Source organism: Carex rostrata, chromosome 15 (assembly GCF_964058835.1).
Source record: "Carex rostrata chromosome 15, lpCarRost1.2, whole genome shotgun sequence".
Lineage (NCBI taxonomy): Eukaryota > Viridiplantae > Streptophyta > Magnoliopsida > Poales > Cyperaceae > Carex > Carex rostrata.
The window spans coordinates 5,334,053-5,353,482 of record NC_135932.1 but is presented as its reverse complement, the minus strand read 5'-3'; the positions used below and the strand labels follow the sequence as shown (position 1 = coordinate 5,353,482).

At 32.6% G+C, this 19,430-nt stretch overlaps 2 protein-coding genes across 3 annotated transcripts; one reads left to right on the top strand and one right to left on the bottom strand.

The window, feature by feature from the left end:
* On the top strand, positions 1-7,705 carry LOC144565993 (S-adenosyl-L-methionine-dependent methyltransferases superfamily protein). The gene is made up of 13 exons (XM_078315858.1): positions 1-131; positions 927-1,024; positions 1,133-1,237; positions 1,525-1,587; positions 1,692-1,765; positions 2,854-3,361; positions 4,451-4,540; positions 5,037-5,189; positions 5,283-5,389; positions 5,880-5,954; positions 6,295-6,367; positions 7,174-7,376; positions 7,486-7,705. The coding sequence occupies exons 1-13, from the start codon at positions 22-24 to the stop codon at positions 7,621-7,623; spliced, it is 1,797 nt and encodes a 598-aa protein (XP_078171984.1). The 5' UTR covers positions 1-21; the 3' UTR covers positions 7,624-7,705.
* A 1,914-nt stretch (positions 7,706-9,619) lies between these two features.
* LOC144566696 (transcription factor bHLH153-like) lies at positions 9,620-13,990 on the bottom strand. Of its 2 annotated transcripts, XM_078316720.1 has the most exons (6): positions 13,839-13,990; positions 10,804-10,995; positions 10,613-10,678; positions 10,454-10,519; positions 10,303-10,350; positions 9,620-10,036 (listed from the first exon to the last, which is right to left on the bottom strand). In XM_078316720.1, the coding sequence occupies exons 2-6, from the start codon at positions 10,972-10,974 to the stop codon at positions 9,902-9,904; spliced, it is 486 nt and encodes a 161-aa protein (XP_078172846.1). In that variant the 5' UTR covers positions 10,975-10,995; positions 13,839-13,990; the 3' UTR covers positions 9,620-9,901. The 2 variants fall into 2 exon arrangements, with proteins under 2 accessions (XP_078172846.1, XP_078172847.1); XM_078316721.1 differs by lacking the exon at positions 10,613-10,678 and having other exon boundaries at positions 13,839-13,979.
* Between the last annotated feature and the right edge of the window lie 5,440 nt (positions 13,991-19,430).

Sequence of the window (19,430 nt, the reverse complement as noted above, 5' to 3'; positions counted from 1 at the left end):
AGAACAAAGCAATTGACAGCAATGTCTGTTGATTTGGAACTGGATGAGAAGAAATTTGAGCAAAAGCTTGACCTTTTGGCTATTCGTATCCCTCGTGAACTCTCCAGCTCCATCACTCGCCTCCTTAATGGGTAATTCAAGCTCACTAAATTTTCGTTCTTCTTGTAAAGTTTAGGTGTAGTTATCATATTTTCCGATACTAAACCTCAGCATATCATGTTGGCACCCTCAAAGATGAGAATGTCATATGATCCTGAGAAACACTGGAAATGTAACTTATGCCTTTCTTGCTTTTATCTCCATATTTCAGATTTTTTTTTTTTTTTTTGGATGGAAAAAGTTGGCTGAACAGTGCCTTCACTTTCTAATTATCTCACGAGTTTACTAATAATAGGGGATTATATTGGGTGTTTTGTGATGAACACAAGAAAAGGTGTTGCTAAGTGTTTTCGTTTTTTTTTTTTGGGGGGGGGGGGGGGGGGGGGGGGTTGGGCCATATTGAGCTCATCTTGTAGTTATTGTGATATTTGAGGTTTTGAACGAACATACCTGAAATTGCACCTGCAGGTTGAGTATTTGAAGGAATTTATCTCAGAAATTTTTTTTTTTTTTTTTTTTTTTTTTTTTTTCTGCACAATCAACCTTTCACTGGTACCGAATAACTTTACAGTACTGAGATTCAAGGTTAAAATCTTGCTTACTGAGAGAGTTTTTTATTTTCTTTATATTTTTAAAATGAGCATTTGATGCTTCAACTTTTGATACTACCACAACATTGGTTCAGCATTAACAAGTTAAAATCTGAATCCAAGTAATGGATGGTAGCAATTGATATTAATCTGTGGCAAGAAAAGTGTACTTGTCGAAAGTTTCTATATCATCATTATTATTTCTTGTGGCCTCTCATGTTTCGTATATCCTGCCAGATATTTGTTAGACAAGCCTAGAATCAAACCTATTGTAGAAGATCCAGAGTGTGAGAAAAATCGCCTGGCCATATTATCTGAAAGGATTCAAAACACAGGTATGTTAATTGAAATTGCAAGCTCAAAAAATTTCGTATTGGATAATAACACCTACTAAATTTAACTTTTTAATCCCTTCTGATTATTAATATATGCTAATTGTGCAGACTTATCTGAAATTCCTGAGCAAATTTTGGAGTCAGTAAAGAAGTTGTGTGAAATCGAAGTGATACCTCATTCATTGACTCTTGGATATTCTTACTGGGGTGCAGGTTTGTTTAATAGTTTCTCTTATCATTTGTTTATTTTTCAGCAATTACCAAATGCTGTGCAGGTAAACTTGGCTAAATAGTCCTCTTGATATTGGGTTGAGAATAGCCTCCATGGCCCGTGATCAGGATTTTTTACAAATAGTTAGGACATCAATACAAAGCAGGGAACTTTTGGACCAAAAATTGAACTGTGGGGGGGGTTTCGTAATTTGACCCATTTGTGTTCTCTTCTTTTTTCTTTTTCTTTTTTTTCATTTTTTCATTTTCCATTTTCTTCTTGTATGCAGATCACATCTTAAAGCAGATTCTGCCTCCCGAAGTTGAGGTACCGTCATCTTTTGAAACAACAGGTATGCATTTATAATGTCTTGCATATTTGAGTGTGCATGTGTGTGTATTTTGCAATAATTGTTTTTGCTTTAATTCATAACTGACACCTTTTGGAACTACTCAGGCCATGTTGCGCATCTGAACATATGTGAAGAGTTGCTTCCATATAAAAATGTCATAGCGAAGGTCATCTATGATGTACGCCTCTTATCTATTTATTTCTTTTCACAACTTCAAAAACTGTCAACTTGTTGTAACTAAAAGTTAAGATTATTTCGACAATTTCACTTTGAACTTCAAAAGCAACCTAAAAATCAGCCAAACTGAACTGCTTTGGGCTTGCTAAACTGTAAATACAACCAAACTGAACTGGAAAAGGAATTCAATAAACCAATTGAAATTCTGCTTATTTCAGTTTAATAAAACATTATGAGCTCAGCATAATGAGTATGTTATTTCTGGCTATTTTATATATTATTATTCATATTATTGAGGGCACAACATAGTATTACTATTTTTAGATAATTTAGATATTACTATCTTATCTGGTATATTCATTTTGAAATATAAAAAACTGACCGAAATTGTGTAGCATGATTTGTTCATTAGTAAAGCCAAAGTCAATAGGTATACTTTTATAATTTAGAAAAAAAAAAAAAAAAGACCCTGTGCTCATGGACAGAGCTATTTAATAAAAAGAATCGTGTTTTATGTAACAACCATAAAGGAAAACCCAAAATCTATATTGTATCAATCTAGATTTAGACTCCTATAAAATAAAAAAGACATAGATGAAGAAACAAAATTAAGAATTATAAGACAAAAAACAAATTCACTTAGTTTCAGACTTGGTACAACCCATGGTCATCATACTTATTAAACCAGTCAGGCTGAAAAATAAAGCAATATAGCCAAAATACAGTTCAGTTAAATCTAAACTACTGAATGAAACGACTATTCATTTAAAAAAGAAGCCTCCTCTTCCGACTTAAGTTAGCACTCTATTAAAAAGAAGAAAAACGAGAAAGTAAGATACAGTAATGGTTCTCAAACCCGTTTGGTCCTCTAAAGTTTTGTAGTTAGCATGCTGGTCTCTAAACAATCTAGTTTGTATTCTGTTAGTTAACTTGACTGCCTTGAAATGACCAATGGGTGATGATTAAGGACCATTTGTCTGCTATCAAAATTGAAAGATTTTGAATACTCTTCATTGCATGCTTCATTTCTGGATGTATTCTCCTGCATCAGTTACATTTTTTTTGTTATTTTCATTTTTGTCTTATTAGAAAAATCAACCAAGAATACAAACAGTAGTAAACAAGGTGGGGACCATCACAAATGAATTCAGAGTGCCAACATTTGAAATTTTGGCTGGAAAGAAGAGCATGGAAACAGAAGTGAAGCAATACGGTGCCACATTTAAACTGGACTATGGTTTGGTTTATTGGAATTCTAGACTAGAACATGAGCATATCAGATTAATTTCCCTTTTCAAAGAAGGAGATGTTATTTGTGACATGTTTTGTGGTATTGGGCCTTTTGCCATCCCAGCAGCGCAGAAAGGATGCTTTGTTTATTCGAATGATTTGAATCCGGACAGCATCAAGTATCTGAAAATCAATATGAAAATCAACAAAGTGGAGCAGTTTGTTAAGGCATATAACATGGATGCAAGGGAATTCATGAAAGAGATTGTGAAAGTGCCTCCTGGAGAAGAAAAAATGGAGCCTCCAGTTGTTATTAGTATAGAAGAAGATAAAGATAATTTTACTTCAGATAATGGATCTGCAAATGGTACAGACTTATTTGTTTTACTTATTTTGGGGTGTGTTTTGGCAACATTATACTTTCTTGAGACTAAAACAATAAAGGGTGTTGGTTATTTGGGGCTACTTCCACAGGTCCTGGGTAGTTCAGTGACTGTTTCGGGCAGTTCAAATTTCTGTTTTTGGCTTGTTGCCCCTGCAAACTTAATTTCAATATGAGGGGAGTTTTTAGAGATTCTAATTGGGTCGTTCTGTTGGGCATGTTATTTGGGTTGTTGGTCTGGTTTGGAGTTTAGATTGGGCAGGTCTGAGCCAGATGGAGTCCAGGTTTGTTGGTTTGCATGTTGATCCAGCTTTGGTCTTCATTTAATTTTCAGAAAATGGGTTGGGTCAGGGTCAGGTTCAGGCATGGTACATTATTTTTTCAGGTTGGTTCGGAGGTGTTCTAGGTTGTAGTCAAAATTTTAGGTATGAAATATGAATGTTTCTTCCCTACAAGATTTTTTTTCTAGTTTCAAGAAGAGTACTATGATTTCGTGTATTGAGATTTTAGTTTGTAGTATTATTTTATGGGTGTTGTTTTGTTTTTCTGTACAGAATGAGATCCTTGACAATGGATTTATTTGACAATGTTGACAATATTTATCCAATTAATTTAAAAAGCTACAAGACCAAAATAAAATGTGTAGGTGTGTTGTTGGATATATGGATATATCAAGTTTCGGGCAATCTGGACCATTGCAAAGTTAAGATTGTTTGAGACTTTGACGAACGTTAAACATGAATGGGAAGCTTATCATTTACTATAAGATGATATATGTATCCTATAGATCATGCCTGCAAAGTTAGATTTCCTAATTTTCAGTTTTATTTTTGACAATTGTTAAGATTGTAAAGTTGAAGTATTTTTATTGGATCCTAAACCTTGTTTATCGACGTTCATTTTACTTGTGAATATGAAAATGGCAAATGGGAATACAAGCTGAAAAAAATATAGAGTTGTTTGTCATTTGAACAAAGAAAAACAACAAACTAAAAGTGGGGCATTATCTATTTATTTATCATTTTCTTTTCTTTGCCTTTATGGTTAATTAATTTGTATTTGTGTTGATGCTAGATACTGGAGGAAGCAATGGGAAATGTGTAGATGATTCTACCAAGTTCACAAGTGCTGCTTCCAAAAGGCGAGCGGAAATCTCTATTGAAGGTAATTTTAGGAGTTCAGTAGTTTACAGTTCTAAGGCGATCATGTTGCTCTTCAGCTTTAATTTCTGGCAAGGGCTCAGGTATCCTTAATTATGGGAAAGCATATATTCACAATCAGCTTATTTTGATAATTGTGACAACTGACATCAAAATTCATCGAAATCTAAAAGTAATATTTTAGAAGTGTTCTCTATCATTGAGACTGACAATGTATCAGAATTGGTGTTATTTCAAAATTGTTTGATCGCCCTATCTAAAGTTGATAAATCTAACTGTTAAAGTTTCAAGTTGATTGATGGAGAACAAGATCTACATTATTTTCTTTATTGATTGTGATGTGTTGTGTGGGTTGTTGCGGTTGACTAAAAAGGAAAATAATATTTTCTGAGCAAAAATAATATTAATGAATTAAGCAGAATTACTACAATTCTCCTCAGATTCTGCAAATTTTGTGGTGTAAAGCCAATTATGTAATAATTAAATGATTCTTTCTGCAGAGTGTTGCAGTACAGACAGTGAACCAATCAAAGGAAAAAGAAAACAGAATAAGAGAATTAGAGGTGGTGTAAATATAGAATCAGCTTGCAAACCTTGGGAGCATTTTGACCATGTAATTATGAATCTTCCTGCTTCGGCCGTGGATTTTCTTGGTTAGTCTGCTTCTTACAAATAAGTAAATAAATGGATCTATATACTTCAAATGGTTTCCAATAGTTTTACCTCTGTTTTGTTTTTTGTGTTAGATGTTTTCAATGGACTTATTCAGAAGAAATATTGGAAGGGTGATGTGCCCTGGATACATTGCTATTGCTTCATTCGTGCAAGTGAATCTAATGAAACCTTGTTGGCGGTGAGTTTTATTTTTTTGGGTTTCTTGCAATAATTTGAAAAAGACCCTGCCCTTACTTGCAGAAGACATGTTTTTTATTTATAATATAAAAAACTGTTTTTCAACATACAAGAAAATTGTAATGGAATATTCTTTGGTTTCTCTAAATATTTTTATTTGGGGACAAAAATTTCCAATTCTTTTATATTTTGCAAAAGGTCCATTGCTTTATTTATTTTCTTCAATCATTACTAAGTAGTATGGTTAATAGTTTTTGAGATGTCAAACATAATTATTAGAGAAGAAAAGTATTTCTCTTGTCCCCGGTTTGAGGCCTGAATCATTAAGAAATATATTGGAAACATGCTTAAGTTTAAATTAGTCATTATTTCGTCTCCGCAGTGCAAGCCACCAAAAACATCAATGATAGAGAAGATTATTTTATATAGAAAGAAATTTCATGTTAAGATCTGTCATAATTCTTGCTCTTGACAATAGATTTTACTTTTAGGTGGCGGAGAAAGCTTTAAATGCAAAAATAGAGGAACCAGTTTTTCGTAGAATTCGGGACGTCGCACCTAACAAGGTACATTTTTTTAATAGATTGCTAACCCTACAAAATGTTAAAATATTGTAATGCTCATCCCCTGAAAATAGGAGAAACATATGATATGTTTGCTTCTCTTAGTTTCTTTAACAATTATCCAAATTACACTTTTATGTTTTGTGGGTGTGCTTCTAACTCCTACCTTCACAGCTTAAATCATTACGAGGTTTTGGAGGGTCAGGCATGAAACACTTCTCTTTTTTTTTTAAACTTGGCAGTTGCTGCCAAGTAGGCATGAAACGTTTCACTTTATAGTTTATAAGATGTGCTTTTTTCCTTGTGATATTACTGAGGTCTCGTTCTTCTTTTCTATTTTCAGGCTATGTTTTGTTTGAGCTTCAGGCTGCCTAAAGAATGTTTCCAGGAGGACAATCAATCAGCTTTTGCATCTGGTGATTCCATTTCATAACATGTTTGTTTTGTAACCTATTATTTTTTTGCCCGTAATTTGAAATTATTTTGTGATTTACATTTCTCTTTATGTTTTTGTAGCCTAGTGTTTGTTTTTATCCATGACAAGAAATTCCGTTAACAGATTTGTTCTCAGATCTTGCCTTTCAGCTGCAAAAGATTTGATAGCAACATTTTCTTTTTGTCTGCCATTGACTTTTTTCCTCAAATTTATGTACATTTTTTCTGAAGTTATGTTTTCTTAAGCTTGAGACATTTAAGCTAGACAAATTTTAAGCACAATTTAAGCCTAAACCCTAAACCCGGTTTTCCAAGAGGATGTGCCAAACGGGTATAGGACTGCCTCTGTAATAATAGTCGTTGGATTTTGGGGGGATTTATTATTATTATTTTTTTCAAAGATCAGACGACAATTAAAACAAAGGCAGTCGTTGCTGGCCCTCTTCGTCTCAAAGGCTGCATTGGCTGTCATTCTTGTGATGACATTGTTGTATAGTTATTTGATTTCGACCGTCTCATTTGATACTATTTAATTGGAGTTGCTTGGTCTTATAAGACTATAAGAGGGGACGTGATCTTAATTTGACCATAATTTTCATAATTTTTTATAAGAGGGAGAGAGAGAGAGGGGAATGTACACTAGTGATCCTATTGGAACTTTGATTTGTACCGGTACAAATCAAAGTTCAAATAGGCAAATAGGATCACTAGTGTACATTCCTTAAAATTGTAAATTTATTTTTAAATTTGTAAGATAATACTAATTATCTTATTTTTAATATTTCAGGCAAGATGAGGGCCATCTTTCATGAGAGTGGGTCTAGTAGTACTCACTCATGTTCTTCGCAGTCCTATTCTTGTGTGCCGGTGGCTCCGAGCATTAGAGAAGAGGATATTGATGCGATATCTTCTCGGGTATTGTCATCTATTATGCCCCGGTTCATCGGGCGGATCACCGAGCAGATCACCTTAGCTATCAGAGCTTCTCAGGTATAAAATTCAATTTTTCAGTATGTTTTAATTGTGAATCCTAAATCCTAAATCTCTAAATCCTAATTATCTAAACAACTAACACATTTACTTTCTTATATCCTCACAGGGAGGTTCGAGCTCGCACCATGCCTCGATGCCCGATCCTAAGGATGACATCGGTGATGACAAGGATCATGACGACGACGATGACGGTGATGATGGGGAGGAATATCGGTCGGATGTCGACAGAGATGGTGTTGTTTAGATGTTTAGATATTGTTTAGATATTGAGATGATACTGTTTATGTATGATACTCGATGTTTATGTTTATTAGTTTGATACTCGATGTTGTTTATGTTTATGTTTGATTGATGTGAATTTTTGGTACATGTGGTACCAATTAAATGGGGGGGAAATAAATAACAAAAAAAAACCAAAAAAAATGACAGAAGATTATCAATGAACGATTTTTTTGGTCACTGATGTTTCAGGTATTAGCGATCGATTTTTTTGATCGCTGATTCCCAAGACATCCGCGGTCGATGTTTGGGTATTAGTGACCAATTGTTTTGGTCGCTGATGTCTTTACATGATGTCAGCAAAAACTAATAGCGACAAACAGTGACCGAGATAGCATCATTCAGCGACCAAGATGACGTTATTAGACGAGCATTAGTGACGAGATCTTCAACGATCGATTTTGTCTATTAGCGACCGATTTTGACATCAGTGACTGATGACGTAAGCATCGATCGATTTCACCAATCGCTGATGCTCCGATCTGCCTCTTGTTACCCAACTTCAACTCTTGTTCCGATTAAGAATTTTTCTTCACACTTTCTGTATAAAATATTAGAACTTAATAAGCCCGCCTATGTCAGAATGTCAGAAAAACTAAAGTTTATCAATTTCGGGTCAGTACAAGTTGACTACTTTAACATCAACACAATGTTATGAGTGTTTTTCGTACGAGTCCAACAAATTCAAACTTTTGTAATTCAAAGGGACAAATCAATACTCATTATTCCGTACCGTATTTGTTGTTTTAGATATTGTTGTTTGATAGTAAGATTAAATCAGGTGCAAGATCTGATAATTAGAAATACAGAAGCTCATATCAAGGGTCTGACAAAGGTTTTAAAGCTAATCTCTTGAAATTTCTCAATACATAAGCATAAAGGCTTTGAATAAACAAAGTGAATTTTTAAAGAGAAGGAGAATATCTCTATCAAGTAGGATGTCTATAGAAAAATTCACGAGATGAAACTATCTATAGTACTAGATTTATGAGTTTGTTAATGGAGAGCCGATGATGTTGGATAGAGATAGGAAAATGTTTTTACTGCTGTGCCTAGGACTCCGTACTTCCAATGAGAGAGAAAGAATGAAAAACAATAAAGAAATAGGTTGCTCCTTACGAAGCTGTATGAATGGGGGTTATAATGGATTAAAACAAAAACAAAAACTAACTAAAAGTTTTGTATAATTAATCTCTAATGTACTTGTTCAGTACTCCTTTCTTAAGAGTCTTTAAGCTTCCTTAAGGATTTAATCCATCAAAAACTAACTAAACATCAATTCCTTTCCTTCATTTCCAAGCTTAAAGACTCTTAAGAAAGGAGCACTGAACAAGTACATTAGAGATTAAATATAAATAGAAATCAATTATACAAAATTTTTACGCTGTAAATAGAGATCAATTTACATTAAATTATTTATAGCATTTTACTAAAATAATATATAGAAAATAATATATATAAAAAAAAATGAAAATTAATGGAGAAAAATTGACCAGGATTGAGACAAAAGATTATGCTTCACCAGTATGTTTCAACACTCGTGCAGCTAAAGTGAAATTTGACCTTTTCTATCAGGTTTCTCAGATTGAGAACCCACCTTTATGTACAGGATTCTTGCTTTTCTTTTCCAGAAGAAAGATTTATGCATATCCGCCCCGGCCTTCTGTTTTATTTTTTTTACACCCATTATTTTTTGCCCGTTAGGCGGAAAAGCAGCCTTTAAAAATTTTGCAATTAAGTTACCGGTTTTCTAATTTTTTTTTCCCTGAAAACAAAAATGTACTGTGCACGGGCATTATCTTACGTAACATTATCTATGGTAAATGCCTGTTGAATGCGTAATACTATTGACACCAACTGATGAACCAAACGACTGTCAAAATAAAAGGCATTGTTCATTTCAGAGATTTAAAGTACTCTCGCATCATTTCTCTCAAGAAAGATAATAAAGAAAGGACATGTTTCATTAATTTGCATTAAATTAGATACAATACAACAGACACCAAACTAGAAAGAATTTGTGCACCAGTTAACTTTGGATATCACACATCAGATGAAATATTCCAGTTACATAAAATAGATAGTTAGACGGGAAAATAATTTTGGTTAGACTTTAGGAATTAATTAAACATGACAGATGACCTTTCTTCCAGACCTTGCTGCTTGACTGCTTCAACCATATAATTTATTTAATTGACCTTGTTCAAAGATTAGGTAGCTCCAAATTTTGGTTTAATATAGCTTCATCGGTTGATTGGACTAGACTTTGAGTTGATCGGTGCCCATAAATCTGCACCATTGCTTCTCGCTACGCCAAGTGTTAACTCTACTGGCATTAGGCAGAGTCCTCTCTTTATTAAACTATAGTATTCTGGGTCCTGTGTTCCATGAAAAAATAATAAAACTGATGCTGAGAATACCTGAATAAGAGTGATATCAAAAGGATGTTACAAGTTGTTACCAGTTTGAGTGATATATTTTTGGTAGCTCTTTTGGTGGGGATTTTCTTGTTCAATTAGGTGGACTTAAATTGACAATTTATGGTACTTTATTTGGGATTTTCTTGTTGCATTAGACAGACTTTTTGCAATTTGTCCTATTTTCCAAAAGGAGAAAAAAAAAGAAATAAAGAATAAGATCTCACCTCAACATTACCAGGTAAAGAACTCCTTAGATAAGGTGAACTCAGTACCTGCAGATTACATAAAACACACACAATTAATATCATGAAAATGAGATACAACTTGGTAGGGTAAAATTAATTATTTGAAAAGTTTGTCATTATTTACAAGTACCTGAATTTGATCATGTAGAAATTTAATGTACCCAGATGCCTCTTGCAAAACTGAAGCGGTATCAGACTGCAGAAATGAAACAGGGAAACTAGATCAAATAATATTTTTAAAGAAAAAAAAGATGGAATAAACAGACAAGCACGGGCTTTGTTTCTCAACCTTGCCAAAAGGAGAGACAAGCTTCTGCAATGACACTATCTTCTCTCCTATCTTATCCTTCTTCTCCTGCTCATAACATTTGGAGGTTTCATGTTATTAGCCAACTTTTAGAGAGAGATAGACAGAAGAAGAGCGAGCGAGCAAGAAAGAGAGAGAGAGAGAGAGAAAGCAGCTAATAGACAAACTGGTACCTTAGGAGGTAGAGCAGTACCTATACCAGTACCAGACTTGATCCTTTTTGAGGTCATGGTATCCTCGAAATCTAGGCCTACTGATGTGCTGGTGTTGTTGCTGGTAAAATGGAGGTAGTTATCATCGTAATTGTACCCCCTCTTATGATTTGTTGCTTGAGTCATTAGCATCTTCTCCGTTCTCTCGGTTTTCTGAAAAGTGAGAATTAATTATTTATACTTGAATAATTCTCTTCAATTTTGTAACAACTATGGAACTGAAAAATTCTGTAATGTAGAGAATATAATTGACATGTTCACGTAATGCATAGCAATATTCTTCATTATAAAATAATATTGACATAAACAAAAACACTATAGAACCTATCAACTTGTTGAATGTGTCAAGCAATTGACTTGTTCATATGAAAATGGATATCCATCACTGTCAAGCTAGAAAACCCAAAACTATGCATATCTTAATTAATATTTTGACAATTGAGTTTTATGGGAGTTGAAAGTGATTGAAAAGAAAGGTTTTAAATTAAGCAAGAGTATGACAATGGAACCACATAAAAGGGATTCAACGCAGGGAAGGTGGAGTGGTAAATTTTGTCAAAGTCTTATCAGTTGTTTGTCTGCTGTTATCCCTACAGTAATTTCTAAGCTAGTGAGACTATCTGACAAAGAAAAGGTAAAGTGTACATAATGTTAATCTCTAGATATATTACTAACGAAGAAGATTTAATTTTTAGACGAACATATTTCTACTAACTATTTATCAAAATTTCGAATTGAGTTAACTCAATGTTATCTCTAATTCTTATTTAATTTGATTAATTATATTTCCAATTCACCATGTCATCAACAGCTACTTAAATTTTTATCTCTAAATATTTTTATAATTTATTAATTTATTTAGATAAACGTTTGAGTTTTCAATTATATTTATTTTGCTCATATTAATATTACTTATCATTTAATATAACTATATTTTGAGCAGATAAAAATCTATGATTGCCACTTACTAATGTGATTAGTATAACCTAATTACATTAATATAAACAGGCCAATTTGATCCTTACAATATTTCTAGACTGTAAATATTACCTCAAAACTTAATCCTATAATCTTATCTGACACGAACTTGATCAAAAATTTACAACAAACATTTATTAATCCATGCATGTCGGTGGTCAGCGCCAATGATTTTTAATTTCCTATTAGTTTCATGTTTTAGGATTTAATATGATTTATATATTGCTGTTTCTACTGTTTTCTTATGGAAAAACATTTTGGTGTCATATATATTGGATGCCGCTGTATTTTAGTTCGGATATATATATACTTTCATATTAGTCACCTTTTTAATGTACTCATACCATTAAGCTCCGTTTGGAAGTTGAATAATGTGAGGATAATAAGAGGATATCCATCCTTACAAAAATAATTATTTATTATTCTCACAAAAAAAATTATGATTTATTAATTTATTTAGATTAACGTCTTAGATAAAGTGTGTTTAATTGGTTGATTTGGTGGTTGCAATTGTACTGTGTCATTAAATTTACCGTGCAACTACCTTAAGTTTGCATTTGTTTGATTCAAAACGACAATATCCTGAGTACCGGAAATTGCGCTTGTGGAGCCACCTCTGTAGACTGCACACAAATGTCGTCCTCCAGCATTTATTTATAATCTTTCTACTATATAAAATATATTTTATGAGTTTACGACTTGATATTTTATTTGAAGCGGCACAAACCGGATATTTTTTTTATTAAAATAGAATCAAATTTAATATTTTTAACAAAACAACATCAATGATTTGAATTCTAAAAAAAAAGACTCTACCGATTATACCGATTATGTGGCACAAATACGTTTGCTCTACCAATTTGCTAAATCGGTGAAACCATTTTATAACACATCTACAATCTAATCACATAAATCAATAAATAGTAAATACTCCACCGATCCTGTGATTAAGTAATCGGCAGAACTGTTTTTTTATAAAAACTAAATCAATAATACTTGTTCTGATAAAATATTTAAAATTGATTCTATTTATAAAAAAAATCAAAAGGATGTATCCAATGTCTCACAACAGGACCAAACCGCCAATCCTGTCTTTATTTATAATTATATCACTATTGTTATTCTTCTTCTTCTTATTATTATTACTATTTGTTTTGCCTGAGGATATGCTTTCGATATTTCAACAATGTATGTATATATATCCTCTTGGCTTTTGATTCCTTGCATGAATTCCAGCCAGATCTGTACTTGCAAGTTGCATGCAACTCATTTCATTGGCAACCAACTTCAATAAATATTATACAGTAGCCGAATGTTTATGGTGCTCACCCTTGCGATCGAATTCAACAAATGCTAAATAGTATCTAAAATTTAATGTTTATAGTTTATACAGTACTTGATATAACACCAACCAAAACAGAAAGAACAAACAAGAGAAAGAGAGAGGTTACTAACTAGGCTTACCATTTATTTCTTATTAACAGAAGAATTCAATATAACACCAACCAAAATGTTTAGTAGGAACCAAAGAGGAGAGATTCGGACAACTATATATATAAAATATAAATCAAATTGTAATGTGAAAAGTATTGGAAATTACTCAACAATTAATGCATTTGTCCTTTACACGCAATTCAATTCCAGGTTATGATGAGAAACCTATCCTTGTCATCAGATGCGTACTGCTAAAGGCTTTGTCTATTTAAGAGTCCGTTCAAAAATATGCACTTCTCCTCTATTTTGATCAAAACAGGATAACTCCATTGAATAACTAAGGCAGTGTCATAGTTTTTGAACACAATAAGAGTAGAAGAGGCATCTAAAAGTTATATCTTTGAATAACAAACTCACTATACAAGCTTTGGCTTTCGCCTATCCTCCTCTTCACTAAACCTCAAGTTCATCAAAACTAAAAACAACAGGAGGAGCTCTTTTCTTTGATCGTTAACACTAACAACTAACAACTCACAGATCACAAGTATCTATTGAATTGCATGTTGATAGAATAGGAGACTTACAAGATACAAGGAAAAATGAAGCACTTGGCGAGAGCTAGATGGAGTCTCAAGATAATCCAGGAAGTTTCACCAATTAAGCTAGCAATTCCTTGTGTTATATGATTCTGATATGGGTTTGAGAAGGATGGAGGAGGTAAGGGGCTTTATTTATAAAAGAAACCCTTGGTGGCTTTGGTCAGTGGTCACTAAATAGGGGGGCAGGACAAATATTTGGACTTGGTAAGCCCTCTCAATTTGAAAATAAATGGAGATATCCATACCCTGGCTTTGAAGCCTTAAAAGCTAACTGAAGTTTCCTTGTATACTTGCATGCTAAATTTTTAATTTCTAAATTTCAATTTTTATAAGATCAAGAGGTTTTAATATTTGATGCAAAATAAATGCATAAAAAAATATTTATTATTTAACATGCATAGTTGGCTTGTCAAATATTCATAATTAATGGATTGAATTTATCATTTGAATCCTATATATTAGTTTTTTTAGATTAAGTTCAGAAGTCTTCTTGGTGTTAAACTCATAGACGCTTTGTTTTTTGTTATAATTTAATGTATATATCAACCACCTTTAATGACAAGTTCAATTAATAAATTAATAGGTCAAAATTAATTTTGTAAAGTTATAAATTAGGAACACATATATATACACATTGACCGGATCAATTGATCATTATTCTTTCTCAAATATTTTGAACTTATATTTCTATATATTTTAAGCAAAATATCATAAATACTCTTGACTCCCGTGATTTTTTAAGTTAAAAATTATATAATTGATCTCTATCTATACAAAATTCTTTCTTCATCTCAAATTATCAATAATATGAACAGAATCAATTGTATTATAATATGTAAAAATCAGAGGAAAACATACCACACCAAAAAGTAATGGAGGTATCCATTCATTTATTTACTTGAGGAGACCTGAAAAAGTATACCAGGTGGTCAGTGACACTTTTATCCGAACTATTTCTTCCTCTTGTTTTTTCCTAGTTGACAGCTAAGACACAACTCAGAGAGAAAAAAAAGCGGGTCCCACATAACCAGGGTAAGTGACATCAGATGTCTGGTCAGAATTAGTTTCCCCGTTTTGGTTTCTTGCGGCTTCAATCTTTCTCAATCCCTATTTCTCTCTCATAAATCAAAGAATACGGAATAAATGGAAAAAACATTCAAAAAATGAGGAGGGTTCAAATGCCTCCATTTTTTGTGCCTCTATCGTGCCTCCATTTTTAAAAGCTTAAATAACTCAAAGTTTAAAACTTAAACGTCAAAATAAAACCGTTAGATGTAATCTATGTTATTTTCTGTATGTGCCCATAAAAAATTATCACATTTTGATTTTGCTTTTATATGAATCAATAAGTTGAAAAATCAACGTCTAGAAATTATCCAAATTTGTATACATTTTTACAAGCTCAAGATGACAATCAAAACAAAGTTAGAATGGCATAATTTTTTACATGTGCATAGATAAAATTATATAATTCATATCCAACGGTTTTATTTTGAATTTTAAAATTTAAATTTTGAGTTATTAAAGTTTTTAAAAATGGAGGCATGATGGAGGCACAAAAAATGAAGGCATTTGAACCCTCCTCTCAAAAAATAAAAGGTATTAATTATTAAAGCATAGCACCGGTTCAACTTTCATGATACTGAACTGCTACTTTTGGAGAGGTTCAGTCTATGAGTTACTGTTTCACATTCAAATTAAATTTGTCAGGTAGCTTATAATAACTGTGTAGACAGTTGTTGCCTCGTGGCATTTTCGCTTTCTGACACAGAGACACACCGACCGGTTCGATTTTCATTGGAAAACAACAAAAAATAAAGGATTCTTTGGGTTTAGAATCGGAACGTTCGATCAATCACTTTTTTTTTTTTTTTTTTTTTTTGAGATATGTCCGTAGGTTCCACACATTCACACATCTTTCGGCCTTTAGCTGGAATGGAACCCACATCTCTCAAAGGAGAGTGGAGTGTCTTTACCAACTGCGCTACGCAGTGGTGACTTTGATCAATCACTTCGGGTCTATTTACATTTTACAAACAGCTGATTGATAGAAAGGGATGGAAGAGGAAGAAAATAGGCAGTAATTTCAGGATTCGTATCCTCTCAGGTACCTGACTCAAAAAAACATTGAAACGGACGGTCCAGATTTAATATTAGCGGGTGTTTGTTCGGGATGACGGAGGGGAAGTATTATTTGTGCTTTGAGATTTGTTTCGAGTTAAAAATTTCAATCTTCGACCGTTCAATTTAATTGTATTCAGTCCGGTAATCTGAGGGAATGTGAATTCGTAATTTTAGTTCACATTTCTACATTCACAAAATCTTCAATCTTCAAAATTTTGCTAAGTTTTATGCATATTTCATTTTTTTTCCAGTCAGTTAACCTTCAAAATTAGTTTTTTTTTTTTTTTTAGAACAAATGATCCATGTCAGATCTGATCAGGGCTCAATTATATGCGCTCTCTTCTTTTTCCCTCGCGTACCTTTTTTTGGAGCGCATCATCAGCGTTAAGTGGGTTCCATAAGAGGGTAGAGAAGATTTAAAAAAAAAAAAAAAAAAGAGGAGAGAGTCAAATTTGACTGGATTATATTTATTTGCTTCAGAATATTAAATTTTGATGAGGAGAGAAAGAAAAAAAGAATGAAAAAGATAAGAATTTTATATACAAAATATTCAAATTTTATAATGCTTCTCCCCTTTTTATTTTTATTTTCTGGAATGCAGTCTTAGAAATTCATAGGGGTAGTGTTCGGCAAGAATAGCTTAGGCTTCCTTAGACCTCCTTAGTGCTCTAAGGAGTCTTAAGCTTGCCAAACACTTGCTCCTTTGCAAAGCTTAAAACCACTTTCTTAAGCCTCTTTTGCCCACTTTCTTAAGCTTGCTCCAATTTTTAAGCCACCATTCTACATGGCTTAAGGCATTAAGCCTCCTTAAGAAAACTAAAGACTCACTTTCTTAAATTTATCTTGCCAAACACCTATTCCTTAGTGGAGCTTAAAATTTAAGCCAAACCAACTTGCCGAACACCCTCAGGGTGTTTTAAGCTCGTGTCAATATGTAAAGAATGAATCGGATTCTGACTCAAACAGTAAGATACATATTAACCACAATAAATTTAATGAATAAATTGAATTCGTGCAAATATTTAGAAATTTCAGGTTTTCAATGTACATCGGACGAATGTCAAGTCTAAGTCTTTGAGACTCGTGCAAACGGAATTAAATCTGCATTAATCTCATTTGTCCAGTAAATTTTAATCATTCACCTAAATCAAATAAAACAGTTTAAACTGAACATCGAACAGAACTCGATTTGATGTCCATCGGAGACAACACCCCCCTCTCCTCTTGTTTAGTGTTGCTATAATTGATAATCTAATTAAACTGTTTGACATTATGCACGGGATGAACCAACATATAGAAATGACTCGATCGAGCTGTGGTGCACATTTTTTTTTCATCTTTTATTTATAGAAGATTCTATGGACAAATTAAATAGTTCTCTGATTTACCATAATTTATTTCTAGATGAATATTTTTTTTTAAACATGGATGTATTATATTCAAATGATTGATCATGTTCTGGATCATGAGGGGATTAATTAGTGTATACACAAATAAAAATTTTGTAGATCGTTTTGTATGAAATCCTAGGGGCGGATCGAAGAAGTGCGTGCCAGAATGGGTTAGTAAATTGGTCAAATTTATATTTGGTAATTCAAATTTTGCATTTGTCTGTGAAGAATTTGGACTGTTTGGCACGAACTTAAAAATTATTTACATTTTAGTAAATTTTTAATAAGCTTGAATTTTAATGAATGATTTGAATTTTAAACTCAAATTTTAGATTATTTTAATTATAAGAGACTGGCACACTGATGATACTGGCAGGGGCGGACCCATGTGGAACCAGAGGGGGGCAGGCCCCCCCTGGATTTTGAGTTTTAGTGGTGATTTGTCGATTTCGATCGACTCTGCCCCTCATTGAAATTTTTTTTGTCCCTTTCTGAATGTTTAATTTCTAATTCGGGTTAAATATAGGGTTAAAATCAAAATAAATTTCTTGAATTATGATTGGTAATTAGAATTATAAGTTAGAGGATTAGAAATTACAAGTCAGACTATTATAAAATATAAGTCCAAGTATTATTTTTTTATCAACTATCCAATTAGTTAATAGATTTAAACCCGATTCGATAATTTTTTGCCCCTCGCTGACGAAAATCCTGGATCCGCCCCTAGATACTGGAAGTCTTTGGGACAAGAGCATGTAACGTGATGCAGGATTGTGTGTTGTGTGGAAGTGGCATGTTGGAAATACGAGATCATATTCTTTGAAAATGCTCGTATGTCACCATGTTCTAACAGGGTCTCACGACACAGTACAACATTCGGGTACAAGGGTGGAACAGGTGATATAGGAGAGGTTTGAAGACAAACAAGAGCTAGACTAGCCAGTAGTGCATGATTTATATGGGACACGGTATGGGCTGCATGATTGTGGGCGCTATGGAAAAAGAGAAATAGGAGGATTTTCTCGCAAAAAAGAAAGACATATTCTTACGTACATAAATGGCTTGTTAAATGGCTTACGTACATAAACTTTTTTCTTATTAATATAATCTTGTTAAATGGCTTGGCCATTAACCTTTAATTTTTTTTTTTTTTGAATAAAAATAAAGATCTAGGTCCTTATTTAATATATTGATGCTTGAAAAAGAGTTTTAGGTTTCAAAATGAAACCTAATAACAAAAAATTGCAGACATATTCCAAATACTAAATCCACTATTTTAAAAAAATAAAATAAAAAGGATTTTTGAGATCAATTTTGAAGATAAAGTGACAGTTAACTTGATGGCAAATAAACCAAGTTACCTGATATACTAAAGAGTATGGCTAATATAACATCAGTGTCATTTCAGTCTATATAACACCAACTCCAAAACCTATCAAATCGAGTTCAAATGGTGAATCCAAACCGTTCAAACCAATTTACTTTATGAGTGATGCGTTTACATGCAAACTTTTTATATTTTCAAGTTATTTTAATGTCAAATCAAGCGGCAAAAAAATTGAAAAAATGAATGTATTAAAATTAACTTAGAAACTCAAACAATTGACCGCTTGACTTGATACAAAATAAACTCAAAAACTTATAAATTTTACATGTAAACGCACAACTAATGAAGTAGATCGGTTTGAACGGTTTGAATTCACAATTTGAACTCAATTTGATGGGTTTTAGAGTTAATGTCATATAGACTGAAATGACACTGATGTTATATTAGCCATACTCTGTAAATTTTTAAATAGGTTAAAAAAAGTAATGGACGATTGAAATTTTCAATTATTTCAAAGAGGATACTCACTTAATACTTCCAAAAAAAAAAACTCCAATCTTATTACTCTGCTCTGTTTTGAATTATTCTCCCATTCTATCTTTTTTTTTTAAAAAAAACTTGGCAGGACTGTCGAGATCACAAGCATATCATACTAATTATGAAGAGGATATTAATTCATTTTTAAATATTAAAATACTATGACCCATAAAAATCAAGTCTGAATATTTATATTAA